The sequence below is a fragment of the Protopterus annectens genome, chromosome 4.part0 (assembly GCF_019279795.1).
Source record: "Protopterus annectens isolate FY-2018-M chromosome 4.part0, PAN1.0, whole genome shotgun sequence".
NCBI classification, from domain to species: domain Eukaryota; kingdom Metazoa; phylum Chordata; order Ceratodontiformes; family Protopteridae; genus Protopterus; species Protopterus annectens.
The window spans coordinates 71,417,795-71,435,213 of NC_056733.1; the positions used below are offsets into that span (position 1 = coordinate 71,417,795).

At 41.2% G+C, this 17,419-nt stretch overlaps 1 protein-coding gene across 1 annotated transcript in view; it reads right to left on the reverse strand.

Annotated features, from left to right (window-relative positions):
* SCPEP1 (serine carboxypeptidase 1) overlaps positions 1–17,419 on the reverse strand; it is a 488,555-nt gene that overhangs the window by 69,606 nt on the left and 401,530 nt on the right. The window contains exon 9 of the mRNA XM_044069708.1: positions 1,908–1,995. Coding sequence (XP_043925643.1) covers positions 1,908–1,995 — 88 coding nt within the window. The remainder of the gene's footprint in view (positions 1–1,907; positions 1,996–17,419) is intronic.

Consider the following 17,419-nt stretch of genomic DNA (forward strand, 5'->3'; position numbering starts at 1 on the left):
TTTGTATTCAGAGAAATCCTGACTTTCCCAGTGGAAATGCTCCCCTTAAGGTATGTAAAGTTTCCCCAAAAGAGAAATCCTCAGGCGGAGAAGCAGAGGGAATGGATTCCTCTGCATCAGAGTCCTCATAAGTAGGTATGGACAAATCCAGATCATTAGAAGAGTCAGAAGAAACAGAGTCCTGTTCAGAAGATTCATAGTCAAATTCAATCCTAGGCCTCTTGGAGGGAGGGGGTTGACTACCCCTGATTAGAGTAATTAAATCTTCAGCCATTTTGATCATGTGGTTTTTAGGCATAGGGGCCTGAACATGTGGCCTGGGTGTCAGTTTTTCAGACATAGACTGAGATTTAGGCCTTAACACTGAAGTTGGTGTCGGTTAAATATGCAAGTCTGTAGGCCTGAATACACCCTCAGAAGCCGGTTGCTCAGAAGCTCCAGACCCATCCAAGCTAGAGACATCCGTGGGTTCTAAATGTGAAGCATCTCGTGGCATACCCGACTCCGAATGGGTCTCAGTACAGGCCTGCGAATCAGAAGTAGCGGGTATCAGGGGCTGCGAAAGCACCTCACCGAGTACTGGCGAACTGGCGACTGGCTTAGGAGAAGCTTCTGCGGCAGTTTTGGACCTCAACGGCCTGTCTTTTTCTTTGCTTTTTTCTGCATTCTGGTAGTCGGATGGCTGACCAACGCCATTTCTGGATAATTAAACAGAGAACCAAAATATTTTGATGCAAAAATGTACCGACGATGGATAGTGCGCTGATTAAATAAAGCACAAAACTGATAGCAAGGTACGTCGTGGTCAGGACCTAGGCAAGGAATACAGTACAAATGAAAATCCTTATGAGGTATTTGCTTCCCACAAGTAACACAATTATTAACTTTTACTGACATCGCTAAGGAGCAAGAAAAAGTTTCCCCAATGGGGTACTTAGCTTTAAGTTGAAGACTTCGGTTCTGAAACTCGAAAATGAAAATTTCAGGAGTCAGCCAACCGGCACTTGTGAACGTCTTCTGCTTCGGGCACTGCGCGGCAAGAAAAACTGATGTATTGGCGTCGGCTGCATGTTTTATACCCCTGACGTCATGGAAGAAGGGACAGCAACTGACGCAGAACCCAAGACTTTGTTAATCAGGCCAACTGAGGGCAACCTGCCTGCAAATTACCCAAATGTAATGACTGCAACAGTGAAACACAAACATCCTCCAGAACACACCAAAAAGTACTTTTAGTCAAGAATAAGGGAAATACAGAAAAAATACATATAATTAAAATGTGTCACATGAACTAATAAAAAGTCTGATGACAAAATCAAAAAAGATAAACAGCTTAATCAAATTATTGGTACTGTTACATGGACAGCGTGCCTCAAAAATCATGATAATGATTAGGCAGAATAAGTGGCAAGTGAGTTAAAGAAAATATAAATTTCTAAATAGTATGCCACTAGTCATATTAACAAACATACTTATCTGTTAATTGTTGAGCAAGTGAATGGGCTGGTTCACCGATCCTTTTCAGCCACAACCTAGACCACTAAGGCAAGGGTAAATATAATAACTGCATATGCACAACTCACTGCGATCATCAACCAGCTAGCATGTTTTTTGAAACGTGGGAGAAAACTGGGATGCATGGAAAAAAAAAAAAAAAAGCAACGTCCACTCCACAAAGACAATTGTCAGAAATCAGGAAGGAACCCCAGACCTTGCAGCTGTAAGGCACAAACTTTTTACCACTTATCTACGAGTTGCAAGCAACCCCCCATAAACAGATATTCTGAAATACACTCAGCAACATGTTATAAGCAGGATTACAAATAAAGATCTTAAAAGAAATACTGCTCATAAATTGATAATCTTCTACCTCTTAAAAGCAGATGAAAAATCTAAGTGAATCTTACCAAGAAATCGAGTCTGAAACACTCCTGCTTTTGTTGATTTTGCCACATCTTTCTTTAGAATGTTATAAAAACTTACATTATCTGTGTTCTGCAAGAAAAAGTATGAGGTTAGAAGCAAACAGTCTCTCCATTTAAACATTTTACAGACAAATGTATTTTGTCAAATGGTGATCCATGCAGCTAAGGTAGTGGAAAGAAGTCACAAATCTATTTTAGTTTAACACATTGCTACATGCTATGTGCATACTTATTTGTTCAGCCATCAAATTGTTTTACTTTCAGTTCAGAACTACAGGCAAGTCATGTCACATTTTACGTAGGTGGTCACGGAAGTAGAGGCAGGGCATGTCTGCACTGCTGTTGACCCACAATCAGTTAATGGCTCTAGTGCAGAAGGGCCAGACACAAGGGTAGAATTAGCAGCCAACAGTGTGCTCACCTTCCTCAGGACGGTGGAGGGTCAGCAGAGAATCTACTTTGGGATATGACATCTAGCAATGGCTGGGAATCCATGCTCAAGGAATGTGCTCCTGCAGCAACAAGGCAGGAAGCATATGAAGGCAGTATACAAGGGTTTGTACACACTACACCTTCCATGGTTATATTACACATCATGTGCAATATCACTGTAAGTGAAAGTAGGAGTACAGCAAGAAAGGCCACTTTAGAAATACTAAGATTTATCTAAGGTTAAAAAACGGTCATACTCTTTGCATTCTGCAACTGGACACATACACCATATGGACAAATAGCTAATGTACAGTGAAATGTGTCAGGTATCTTTTTTTTTTAATCAGGTCATCTCAGAAAGAAAGAAATAAAGGGTTAAGACATCATGCTACCCAAGCAAACAATAAAGATAGTTCACTCCAGCATTTTAAATCAAAACAGTTAAAAAGAAATTGCAATGCTTATGATTCCAGACTAAGCGTTAAACTTGCACCTTTCTTCACTGGACAGCAACAATTTCAGTAGTGGTATTCTGTGAAAAAACATCAATATGGCAAATGACCTGATAACTTTCCTTTAAAAAATGGCAGAATGCTGTTAAACTGCATATAAAACATCTTGATATGATCAAAAAAGGCAGCAAAAGATGTTTGCAAAAGTGATTTCTTTACTTTTGCAATGCAATTTGCAGTGATTGAGGGTATCTTTTGCCTGCAAAATTTCATGTTTTACTTCAAAATGTCTCTACTTTAGGACCTGTAAATGTGGAAACCATGCAATACTAATGCCTGCTTCTATCACACTACTCTAGTGCTCAAAAAGTTCTAATTACCAGAACTCCAGCTAGTTCAGTATGGTATGTGTATGCTCCACAATCCTGCAAATTGGTACATGCTAATCAAACACGGTTTGCAACACACAGCAAGGCAGTACTGCACATCAACATACTAAAACAAAAACTTTCCTTTCAACTGAGTTTGCTCTAATCACATCAGGACCAGATGATGTGGTGTACGATGTATAATCAGAAAATATACTGCTAAGCAAAATACCAACTTGAAGTGCAGTAAGTTCCTTACTTAGTGGAGTGGCATCAGCAAAGACTTTTATTAGCAGATGCCTGCTGAGAATTGCCAAATGAATGATAATGACAGCACATATGGAAATATCAATAGGCAGTCCCTCTTTTCACCTCTGAAGCATTTACTTCCAGACAAAGGTAAAGGCCACCAGAGTACCAGAGACTAAGGGTCCATAGTAAACACTGATTCAGAGATAGCCGTAACACAGTGCTGCAACACAGAGACATGCAGTACCAAAGTGGGATGTCTTTATGGCCATGCTAAATGCTAAGGGGGCATTCTAGGAGAGAGGTCATGTGCTGTTCGCAGGAGGTAGTTTTTTTTTGTGTGTGTGTGTGTGGGGGGGGGGCTGTAACACCTGCACACTCCCCTTGACTAATGAGCAAATCCTGCAACATTGTTGGTGGTGGGTGGGGGACACTAGCCATCAGGGCTAACTCTATATTGAGACTTAATGGCACTCAAACATAACATGGAGTGGGGGGGCACTAGATACCAACAATCCCTTTAGATAATCATGTTTTAACAGCACTTTGTGGCAGGGGAACCATATGACACTAGGGAAACTCTATATAGGGTGCCTTAAAGGCACTTAATATATATATAAAAAAAAAGTGGAACGGGGGGAAGGGGACCACCAGACCAGGGATACTATAAAATAGCATGTCTAAAGGCACTAACATGGACTCCAGTCCTGTACCATCCTGCCTCCAACAGACCATATCAGTCTTCTGCAACATCAATACAGCAGGGATTTAATGGACATAAGAACTAAGACATGAAAAGAATTACAGTCAAGGGGAAAAGGCTTAAAAGCCGGCAACCTTGCTACAAGAAACATCAGCATTAACCTGCTCCAATGACAAGTCATGTAATGATTATAGTGCTTAGCTACCCAAGAAATCGTAGGATGGTTAAAACAGTATCTGAGCTAAAAATGTATAGCAGGAGGTTAAATCTTTAACACATTTTACATAACAAGCACATGAACAAGTTAACTGAAGGAAAAGAATTTAGAAAGAAAATTGTCAATCCAGTCTTAAATGGTATTTTATTAAAATTTGAGGAGGCATGCATTAAAGCCAAAAGAGGCATTCTGAAAACCTTATGAAGAAAGATCTGCTTTATTTATATTGACTAATGGATACAATTTTGCATTTCATGAATGTTAACAAGAGATTAAGCTTAGTCGTTATGGATGGCGAGAAAGATATGATTATATTCAATGTATTAATGATTTAATGGAAGATGAGTGGTGCATAGGATAGCATTATTGCTCCATAGCAAGAGGTTCCTTGGTTTGATTCCCGGCTGGGGTACCTTCCATCTAGAACCTGCATGTCCTTTCTGCATTCCCGTCGGTTTCCTCTGGGTGCTCCAGCTTCCTCCCACACTCCAAAGACATGTAGTAGGTGGACTGAACACACTAAACTGATCATAGCTGTGAGTGTGCGTGCGAGTGGATGAACTACCATGGCAGGGCTAGCCACCTGGCTGTGTAAAAACCTTGGCTCTACATGACTGTCACTGGTGAAGTGACACCCCAACCCCATGTGCAAAAATGGGAAATAGGGGTTGCAGATGAATGGGAACAATTATCTAGCATTACTAATGAAATTTATGGTATTCACAGATCAACTGATACCTTCTTGCAAGATTTATGTTTTGGAAAAGTGTTCTCTCTTGATTTCCATGATTTTTTTGAAAGTGTTGCATTCTAAACAGGTATTTTAGGATTCTGAAAATAGATAAAAATACAGATTCCTCATTATTCATCCTACTATGTCAGCAGCAGGATCCAAGAAAGAACCTTTAGAATGTTTGCTGTTAAACTACAATCTGCTGTGCAGTCCATCACACCCACTCTTAAGGATCTCTAGCACTTTCTGCATTGTTTGAAGAACTTTGCAAAAAAAAACAGATTTAAGCAACTGTGTTCCAACTACTACTTGCAGTCTCAATCTAAACTTTTATACCACAAAATGCTGGTCTAGAATTTATGAGAGACTTCTTGACTGAAAAGATATATATTGGTACAGAGAGTAACTTACTAGGTTCATTACAGTGGTAGTATTTAATAACATTTTTATTTTTAACTGTCTTTATGATCAGTAGGAGTTGCTATGGGGGCAGTTTTAGCCCTCACTTTGGAAACTTGGTTCTTGATAACTGGGAACAACAATTTGTACAAATCAAATTTTACTCTTGCTATGTTGAGGATTTATTGACTGCTTTCACTGGTACTAATGATGATTTTAAAACGTTCATGGTAGAGTTAAATTCTAGAACTACTTTTTAATTCTTCTCATCAAAGAAGTAAATTTTTTATATTAACTTAAAATTAGAATTTTTTTTATAATACTTTCAGGAAATCGCATTTCGCAAAAGTATTTGCATTTTAACGGTTTTCATCTTATTAAAATAAATATTGTCAAGAATTAAAGTAGTTGTTGTTGTTGTTGTTGTTTGGCTTTTCCCGGTTAGGGGTAGCCACAGCAGAACTCCGGTCCACTAATGACTAGCAGTAGATTTTCACGAACGCCGACGTGCCAGCTTGACGCCCAACCTTCAACGAAGGCATGCCCATTTGAGCATGTTTTTCGAATGCCCACCCAACCGCGGGGAGGACACGCAGACTCCACACAGAAGGCACTCCCTGCACTCCAGCCGAGAATCAAACGGGAGAACCTCTTGCTGTGAAGCAACAATGCTACCGCTGCACCACCACGATTTCAGTTTGCTTATGAAACAATATTTTGAATTGAAAGCATTGTTTTTAGAATGCAGTTATCACACAGTGTTATTAGACATTTTGGTAATGTCCATAGTCCGAAGGAAAACAGTTACAAGGTTATTTTAGTCATATATATATATATATATATATATATATATATATATATATATAAAGATCACAATAATGAAAACAAAAAAAAAAGAGGGGGATGCTTAAGCTAGCTATGAATCTGACTAGCAGCATTGACAGCGGTAACATCAAAAAGGCTATTTCCAGTAACTGGAAATATATAATGGTAAAATTAATATGCCCTAGTATGCTGCTGACCTTTATGTAGTCCCTCCTCCATTTTGTCACATCCTTCCTCTGCTCCTCCTCCCTTCAAATTCTATAGTTTTCTAATCTCTTTCACTGTGTACATGTAAATACTATAACAATAGTACAAAAACTCCACACTTGAAAAAGCTGCATTAGTTAGCTTCTCAGCAGCATGCTACACTAACACTATACAGTGGGTTGTATACATATGGGGAGTGTTAAGTTTGCATTTTACTGGATACTTGGACAATTTTTTCTTCTTCATGTTAGTGGCATGGGCAGTGCTGTACTGTGCACAGACAGGTCATGCAGATGCTCAGAGCATTAGGATACGCACACTTGCTGCCAACCTTTAGGACGCTTGTAGACTACTGATGTCCTGCTTAACATTTTAAACATTTTTGAACAGCACTACACTTTCTAGACAATCTGTATGAATGCAGACAACTGGAAATTTTCATTTAACAGGATAAATGAGCAAATTTCTCCTCTGTTAGTGGCATGGGCAATACAGTGGTTGCAGGAAACATGTTAACTAGCTATGACTACTGGGATTTCTGCTGATGGTTTACTGGTTGAACTTTTTCCCTTTTGGTAATATTCACTTTATCATGGGCACTGTGATCACTCCGTCCAAGCAGTGAGCATATTTTTGAATGTTAATGAGACTGGATTGTATAGCATTTATTTTAGTCTATATCCTTTCCTTAAAAAGGAGGTAATAGTTTCATAATGGACGTCTGTACAATGTTTCACACAAAAGTGTGACCAGAAATTTCATGGATGCACACAACACGAGGTGTACTGTATTTTTATAGCTCCAAGTTATATAATTAAATCTTAAGATGAGCAGTTGAGTAGGTTCTTTGTTATTTACTGAAACTTATTGAAAATGTTATTGTTATATACTATGAGGAGAAAAATACTGAAAACCTTTTTTTTCTTTACCAAAGTGCTTTGTCATATCCAAGTGTTACACTGGTACTTCAGCAGCACTACCTACTGAGCTACCTTACAGTCGTATGTGAACCTGGCATGAAACCAAACTTCCTGCAATGTCTACTACCTAATGTCAGAGCTCAGTGGTCTCACTAAAACCAACAGCTGGTACACAAACTCCAGTTTCTTGGTCAGTGGACACCTGCAATAAACTAAATGGGTTACTCAAATTAGTGGTATCATTAATATCAAGAAGGCAATCAACATTGTTAAGTAATGGAGATTATGAGATCTGGCATGGGACATTCCACCAATTAAAAGTAACATTTGAGACCGAGGTCTTTGGAAAAAGGGAGAATCTACTCTGGCATCCTACATGACTAAACCTTCCCAGTGGGAACAAAACTAGGTCCTGTGGCCATTGCTCCAGTCAAACAATGACTCCTTGACAAAAAGATTATACACCACAAGCCCTGATTTCTTCAAAATATAGGGAGTCAGTGCTGCGAGAGAATAATTCCAATAACATATTAACTAAATAAATAAATGGAGAGGGCAGAGTTTTTTGTTAGTCCACTTAATATGACTTACTCTGTTCGAGCCCCAGGGATGTTCCTCTAGTATCAGTGAATGAATACTATGATCTGATCATGGTCATGGCTGCCATGTGCCTTTCTGCTGCTCATCTAAAGGAATGCATCACATCACATAGGCATTCCTAATGACTCATAGGGAGAAGAATTCCCCCTGGGGGAATGAAGCCTTCCCAGATACTGGTAGATTTTCCTTGTCATACCTCCCACTGTACAGATTTTTGCAGAATGTCCAGATTTTTTCCTCATATTTTTGGTCTGTTTTTCATAAATTTGTGGTTTTCTGGCAAATTAGTGGCAAATCATTAAAGATTAAAGTTAGAAAATAGTGATATACATTTGAGTTTCAAACTTCATATCCTTCAGAAAATTCATGCTAATGAAAAACCTGTTATTCTATCAACTTTCTAAGTTTGTAAGAGCAATATTTAAAAATTGTCCCAATTTCCTTGTGTTGTTCCAAGGAGTGAATAAGCAGGGTGTGTAGGCATTCCTGCAGTGGTACAGCAAACCAGAAATGCAACAGGGATCAGGAGTGTCAAAGAACCAACTTCCATTTTAATTAAGACCCCACTGCAGGGAGGACAAGATGCAGAGAGACTCCCTGCATTCCCTCCCACCAGCTTTAAGTATCACTTACTGCAGCAGTTTTCAGCCACCTCGCAGCTAATACTGCTACAGCTGAGTTGACAACCTGATGTCAAAGGCACTCGGCCATTCTACCTACAAAACTGTGTTTGTCAGTGGGTGGGCCCAGGGCGATCTCTGTATCTACTTCAGATGTGTTCTCCTTAAGAATCCCACTGATCATCTCCTGATGGACAGGCAAATGATCACAGAAACAAACCTAGCAACTTTTTCTCAGGCTTACTATGCAGGAGACGACACTGGGAAGACGACAGCACCAGGAGGTTAAGAATTAGTAGGACTGATGTTGACAGGTGCTGGTGCCAGAAGCTGACTGAATAGCATAAAAAAGGCTACTGCACCAGACAAGTTGGCTGCTAATATCAGATGGAGGGGTACCGGGTGAAAGTCTTGAAAAGGACACAGGATAATGAAAAGGAGAGGGACTTCAAATGTAAGGTCATAGGGTAGGAGATAGTAAATTCCTGGATACAGAAAAACAACAAAATATGAAACAGTAGTTGAAGTGCACATTAAGATGGAGGGGGAGCGTCATAAGGAACTGAAAACATATAGTTGATGTCAAAGTCTAGTGGTGGATAAACAAATGATTCCCTTACAAATATCAGATGACCCGAAGCAATGGAGGAAACAACATTTGCGTCAGTGGCAAGACAGCAGATGGGTCACATTTAAGCATTACTGGAAGCAGACAAAACAAATGTTTGTATCTCTACAGCTTAAAGTTTAATACAGCTAAATATAAAAGACTAGATAAAATCCAGACTGCAGTACTGACCAGATTCATTAAACTAGAAAAAGGCAATAATAATAGAAACATTACAAATACACATATAAAGTACTTCTGGGGTGGTGAGACAAGATCTACCGTCTAATATATTTAACTTGGGGATCATGCAGTGCATCCCTAGCACCTGTCCCCCCGCCTAGTATCTCCTCGAAGCAGATCTTAAATGCCCTCTCCAAGGCCAAAAACAGAGCCTCGATGGGACCAGACAACATCCCTGGCTGTGTTCTACATGGGTTAAAATAAGAATTAGCATCACCACTAAGTAGGCTTTTCAATCACAGCCTAAGCACTGGCTTAATCCCAGTGGAATGAAAAACAGCTACAGTCACCTCTTTGCACAAAGGGGGTGCATCCACAGACCCCGGGAACTACAGCCCCATTAACCTGACAAGCCTTAACTGCAAGGCCATGGGACAAATTATCATGGATCTTATTAACAAAGGTATAGGACATTTCCAAATGCTCAAACTTGCCCAGTTTGGCTTTGTCAAGGGGAGATCATGCCTATTAAACCTGGTGGACTTCTAGACAGTCTCCAAAGCCCTAGATGAGGGCAAATCTGTTTGTACAGGCTACCCAGACTTAGCCACAGCCTTTGACACAATCCCCTACTCAGGCATCATTGATATACTCACCCAGCTGGGTATCAACCCATATACTGTCAGGTGGTTGCAAACTGGCTCACTGATAGAACTCATATGGTCAAAATAGGGGACTTAACCTCCTCCAACAGACCTGTAACCAGTGGTGTTCCACAGGGATCAGTTCTGGGACCCCTACGGTTTGAAATCTACTTCTTCAAAGTAAAGCTAAAACTAAAGGACTGTGGCTGACCATGTTTGCTTAATACCGCCAACAGGGAGTGATCATGAAACCCCTAGTGATATCAACACCCTGCAAGAAGGTCTTACGCAAACTAATGACTGGTGCCAAAGTCATGGTCTTAAACTTGATGCAAAATAAGCATCATCATCCCCTTCGGCAAGGGTGATGTTCCTGCTAGCTACCACATCAATAGCAATATCCTAAGCACACAGTCAATGGTGAGAGATCTGGGCACACAGCAACCTTAACTTCGATCACCATGTCTCCACAGTGCTAAGAAGGGCATTTTATATTGTTCATAAGTAAGGGCATTGCCTCCAGAAAAAAAGAGGTTATAACCTCTTGTATTCTTCACTCATAAGGTCAATAACAAAGTACAAAGCTTCCTTTTGTATGTTCCTTTCCAAACACCTATAGGAATTGGAGAGACCACAAAGGTTCCTTACAAAGAAAATTCAAGGCCTTCAAGATCCGTCTTATGTGGACAAACTAAAATTGTCACTTTACTTCGTGTCATACAGACTGCTCAGACATGACCTGTGCCTTGCATATAGAGCAATCTCTGACACAGCTTTAATAGAAATGTTGCACATTCTCAAGTCAAATGACACACGGGTTACTCACTCAAAGGACCTTAACCTGGTATACATCAACAGAACTTGCTAGACAGATTTGTCTTACAGAGGTTGCCCCACCTTTGGAACAAGCTTTTTATTCATGTTAAACAATGGCCCTCACTAGCCCTATTTAAGTGCAATTTGAACGATTGGATGGGTAGCTTGAAAATCACCCTTGGGGTTCCACCTATGTCCCTCTTGGACAGGGGGCAATAAGTGTTGATTTTAGTGTATGCTTGAACCAGACACCCTTGGGAACATGGGTTGAACTTCAGTAGGCTTATAATGGCCCTGGGGCCATTAGCCTAGTAACCTATGAGACATATATATATATATATATATATATATATATATATATCATAAGTTACTAGACTACGATATATTAGATTTTATATATATTTTATATATACAAAGTTTTCCAAGAGAGATCTCTTATATCACAAGAAGACACAGGTTCAAAGGGTGGAGCTGTTAAAGCTTGCAGAACCAAAGCCAAATCCCAAGGTTATATGGGTTCTCTAAAGGGAAGTTTTAGGTGGATAACCCCTTTCAAGAAAGTCTTACACAGTCTGTGTGACGTAACTGAAGAATCTTGAAAACCAATATGAAAATTTGAGATGGCAGCTAAATGTACATGGAGAGTAGAGGCAGGCACCCCAGAGTGGAAAAGATGTGACAAGTAATCCAATACCACAGAGATCGGGGCTGACCAGGGATCTATTTGCTTATCTGCTGCTCATACAGAGAACATCTTCCATTTGTAAAGATAGATTAGTCTGGTGGATGATTTATGAGATGCAATAAGAATATTGCGCACAGGGGGCGAAAGGTTTTCATGCTTAGCAATCAAAGGAAGTGGAGAAACCAAGCTGTCAGTTTCAGGGTTGTTAGATTGGGGTGAATCAGACCCTGCAGATGGGAGATCAACATTTGGGATGGATTGAGGATCCACAGTTGATCTAGCAGGTGAGGCCAGAGAAAGGGAAACTAGACTTGTCGAGGCCAATATAGAGCAATGAGGATCACTTTGCTCTTCAACTGATGTGCTTTCTTTAGAAAATGGGAGATGAGTGGGAGAGGAGGATAGGCATAAAGGAATACCGGAGGGCCAAGTGTGGAGTGTCCCTTGGTGACTGTCCCTGAGGGGAGATCAGAGCAAAGTAGTTACTGCACTTGTAGTTGGTTGGGCAGGCAAATAGGTTGCAGCAAGGCTGGCCCCAGAGGTTGAAGATTTTTGCCGCTATCAGAGGATTAAGGGACCACTCGTGAGGCTGTAGAATGCACCTGCTCAATTAATCTGCTATCACATTGTAGCTCCCAGGAATGTGCTTTGCAATCAGAAAGCGGTTGTGAGCTATCGCCCATTGCCAAGTTCTCAAGGCCTCTCAGCATAACAGGTAAGATCTGATGCCCCCTTGTTTGTTGATGTACCAGACCACTGACATGTTGTCTGATTGGATCGCAACAGTCCCTTACGGAAGGACGGAGTGAAATGCTTGCAATGCTAGAAGCACCGCCCTCAGTTCCAGGACATTGATATGCAAAAGAGCCTCCGACTCCGACCAGGTGCCTTGGACTGAATTTCCCTTACATAGCCCCCCCCCCCACCCCATCAGGGAGGTGTCCATGGTCACCGTGGCTATCGGTTGATGGGGGTTGAAAGGACGAGACCATTGTTGGTGATTTTGAGGCATCCACCAAAGTGAATCTTGCTTGCATCTCTGAGTTACACTTATTTGAAAAGACAAAGGATGTTGTAGAGGGTACCACTGAGTGAGAAGTAGCCAATGAAGACGTCTCATGTAGAATCTGGATAGAGGAACAATGGTAATCGAAGCTGCCAATGACCCCAATAGCTGAAGTACAGATCGAGCTGGAGATTTGTGGTGACATAGCAGTGGTTGAACTTGTTGACTTATTCTCTGAAGTCGTGTTCTGGAAGGGATGCTGTGCAATTTCTTGTGTCCAACAGTACCCTTATAAATTCCAAAGACTGAGTTGGGGTTGTGTTGGATTTCTCCCAGTTTATAGTGATTCCCATGCTTCGAGCTGGTAAGAGAGTATACTGCAGGGCTTCTTCCACTAGACGCTTGGTGGAAGTGGTAAGGAGTCAGTTGTCTAGATATGGAAATGCCTGGAATCCTTGAAGTCACACGTGAGCGATAACCACTGCCATGCATTTTGTGAACACTCTGGGGGCTGTAGAGAGACTGAAGGGCAGGGCTCGAAACTGATAGTGGCTGACTCCTATACGGAATCAGCAGTATCTTCTTGAGCATTTGTCCATTTTTATGTGGTAATACGCATCTTGAAGATCTACAGAGCACATCCAATCGTCTTCTTTCAGAAGAGGAAGGATAGACTAAACCGTGACCATCCGGAATTTATCTGTTTTTACAAATTTGTTTAGTGTACCGAGATCCAGAATTGGTCTCCAGTCCCCTGTCTTTTTTTGGCACTAAAAAGAACCTAGAGTAAAATCCAGATCCTATCTGGTCTGGGCAGACCATCTGGATGACTCATTTTTGTAGCAGCTTTTTGATTTTGTGTGCTGCTGTTTCCCTTTTACTGGGTGGAACGTTGGGTAACACTCTTGATGAGACTGGGCAAAGATGTAATGGGATGTGATAGCCTCTGGATATAATCCGTTGTACTCAAGAATCGGTTATGTTTTGCCAGGCAGCAGGGTACAAGGAGAAACCCTCTACCACTTCCAGAGGTGAGCAGTTGGGCAATGCTTCAGGAGTGCTGATAGGGCTGGCCAGAGAAGTAGGGTAGGAAAATATTAGAATAAACTTTTGAGAAAAAATTTAGAGTAATAACATATAAGCTGTCAAAAAATTAGACACTTAGCTGAGAGAGTGGCTTGATACCGCTGTTTAGCAATGCGGCAAACAAGATCTGAGGTAACAGGGAGCAGAGCATTCTGGGTAGGACCTTGGCTCGAGAGTTTTTGGCTGACGAGAGATTGATATTGGCCGGCTCGGTTCCGAGGACGGAACTGATAACCCATCAGTAAGGAATGAACGAAGATTAACAACATCAGATGGTCTGTTTTACAAAATGATTTAATTCACTGAGATCCAAAATTGGTTGTGGGTCCCCTGTTTTTTTTTTGGAACAAAAAAGAACCTTGAGTAGGCTCCAGATTCTAACTGGTCTTGGGAAACTGGCTGGATGACTCTTTTGACTAGCAACTTCTGAACTTCTGTTGTTGCAGATTCTAACAGTCTGGGAGGAATTTTGGCAATCTTTTGTTTTATTCTTGGGGTTTCTAAAAGGGGAATTGTATAATCTCTGGAAATAATCCTTAGCACCCATGAATCTTGAGTTATGTATTGTCAGGCTACAGAGTGAAGTATCCCCCCAACAGCATCCAGAGTGCAGCAGCCAGGCAAGCACTCAGGGACACTGGAAAGGTTTCTCTGTGAATGGACCATGAAAAACTTGATTTTGCGGACTACCTCTGCCTCCAGGGTGACATCCTATAGAAGTGCCTCCACCTCTGCCTCTTGGAGGCCTGTCTCCAGAAGAGTCCTTGTAAAAGCCTTGACAATTTTTGAATGTTTTTCTTCCACCTTTTTGATTCTGAAGAAGGATCTCTGAGAGGTTGAAAAATGGATTCTAATGGCAGAGAAAGTCTTACTGTCCTCTTCACTTCTGGTACGTATGTCCTTGACCTTCGCACCAAGCAAAGTGGAATAGTCATATGAGGCATTGATGAAAGACGTTCTGAAGCTTTCCACAAAGTTGCAAAGTTGCATCCAGGCATGACGATGTATCATAATGCCATTACTGGGTGCACTATCTGCTGCATTGGAAAGCAGTCTCATGGATACATTCATAGTGGATTGTAGGGTTGACAACTGGGATTCCACATTTATTTGGACATCCACTGGAAAGTTACCTGCCAGAGAATTTGAAAGTTTCTTTATCAAGTTCCTCTGGAAACATGTCAAGTGAGCCATATAATTCAGCACCTGAACAGAGACTGTAGCATATGTCTATTTTCCCAATCTGTCCAAAGCCCTAGACTCCCTGTTAGGGGGACGAACAGAGGAACTATCCTTGGACAGTACCTTTTTGTGGCTGTTTCTACCACCATAGCATCTACAGGGGGAACCTTAGCCCACAACTTCCTATCCATTGGGGCAGCTTAAATTCTGTTTTTTATGGATTGGTTCTGTCACATCAGGTTCCTTCCAAGCTTTTTGAGCAAGGTCAACTAACTGGTTGGGAGGAGGGACCACCCAGGAATTTGAAGGGCTTGACCCAAAGGCTTCAAGAAACACTGACTCATCAGAAGAAGGGGTGCAAAAGGACCATACCCCATGCCATTTCATTAATTCTAGGGTGTCCCTGGAGGAGACGTTTTCATGGTAGGGGATCTTAGAGAATCTTCTCTGTCACCTAAGCTGGTGTCTTCAGTGACAGACTCAGTATAGCAGTCAGTATGCTTCCTCTTACAAGTCCTTACCCAGGGAATGTGCCTTGGAACACCCAAAGGAAATGGATGAAGGACTAGAGGGTTGACTAGTCTCAAAGCATAATGGATCCATCTGTCCCTGTTTGCCAGAATGAGATGAGGAGGGTACAGTCTTCATGAGGAGTCTGGATGGATCAGAGCTCAGGAAGTGTACCAGATATTGTGGTCCAGCCAAGCCCCTCTCCATGGCCTCACAAGCCAATTTGATAGAGACAAATTTTGAAAGTTCTCTGAAATCCAATGGCTAAAGGCCCAAAGGAGGACCTCCGAACTTGGCTGTTGAGTGCCGAGAAGCCAAGTGGCAGCAACGTCTCCGAACGTCTCTGTGTTGTCTCTTACCTCCTGAGTTAAAACACTGATGCTCTGGCTCTGCAATCTGCTGGACCAGAAAGCATCAGAGTCAAGCAAGTGAGGGAAGATGTCAAAGCCAAAGTTTTGAATGCTGTCAGCTTTAACACTGGTGCCATGGGAAGGCTGGATCTGATGTACACTGCCTCCAGGAATAGGGATATCTCTAATACATTAAATATACCATAAATCCTAACTTACCAAATAGCTTTATAAAGGGAGGAGGAAAAAAAGCATTTAAATATCGTAAACTGCTGATGAGCTCACATTCCACGTGTCTGGCTTTCACAGCCGGCAAACTAGTTCTGCAGTAATTTGGGCAGGACAGGGAGAGGGAACTGTGGATAAGGGGAGGAGTCAAAGCTCTCAGATCCAAAGTTTTGTCATACGTCATTGAGGTCAGATCTGAATAGATTCAACAACCCACATGTTGAATCAGATGAAAAAGGACATTGGATCTTTAGTCAGCAATACAAAGCACTGACTATTAGAAAGAATATCAGCATCTTGCACCACCCCCACATCTCTAAATATACTAACCCCATGACTGCATAATCTTGCTTGAGCCACTTTGTGCACTTTCTCTGCAGTTTGAAAAGCTTCTGACCCTATATGCACCAATTCTGAGTCAAACACTAAGATAATGGAATTATCGGTAATATGAATTTTGCAGTACTATGTTTGACAATGGACTTAAGCTGCTCCTTGAAAGAAATACGCAGTGGTCTACAGTTCCAAGGAATCTCTATGTACATTCTGATACACCTGAGTTTGCATGATAGCAGAGGGCAGTGTTTGCATGCAAAGCTTCTTCTCTTGTGTGCTCACCAGAGATGTTTTTTTATTTTCTTCTCACAGAGTGCGAGTCCATTGATAATTACTCCGTATGTTGGGCAGTTTAATCCTTTCTGTTGCTCACCAATCAATTTATCCAATGTGGTAGCACAGAGTTGTGAAGTCGTTTAAGCACTGTAAAAACTGCATGCCTTTTACATACTGACCATGCACCATATCTGCATATACAGATTCTACGAGTAGTCCTAGACAAATCCTTGTGGCACTCCAGTATACGACTAAGAGCCTAACACTGCATTTTGTCATATCACAAGTTTTCTCTCTGAATGAGAATGATTTTGGTGCTTGCATTCCACAGCCCAAATCTTTGAGGTGATAACAGTTTATTATCACAATCTAAATGCTTTTTTAGGAATTCTGGGAAGATAGCACCTATACAAAGCAGACTGTTGCAGTTGGCATAAACCTCTAACTAGCTCTGCATCAGCAATATGGGTATTGTGGTCTGTTCTGAAACAGTGCTTTGTGCAACAATGTTGTGGTCACCTAGATACGTGGAAACATCTTTGTAACCTATTTTCTTTTTACCAGCATCTTAGCCAGAGGACAGAGAACATTTGGAAGATAGAAGTTTAATACTTTCTTTGCCTCACCCCATTTAAAAGACTGGATTTTCCTTTATTTAAGACTACACTGCAACAATTAGGCTATATTAGAAGGGGAGCATTGCCACTGCTATATTCAGAATATTTTGTTTGCTCTTTGAAGATTTGGTATACTTAAGTTAACACTTTAGGAGAAGAAATAACCAGCACTCAAGGTAAGGAACAACAAAAGTGTGACAACCCAGTATGGATCTGAATCATTAGGATACCGAGTCAAAGAGC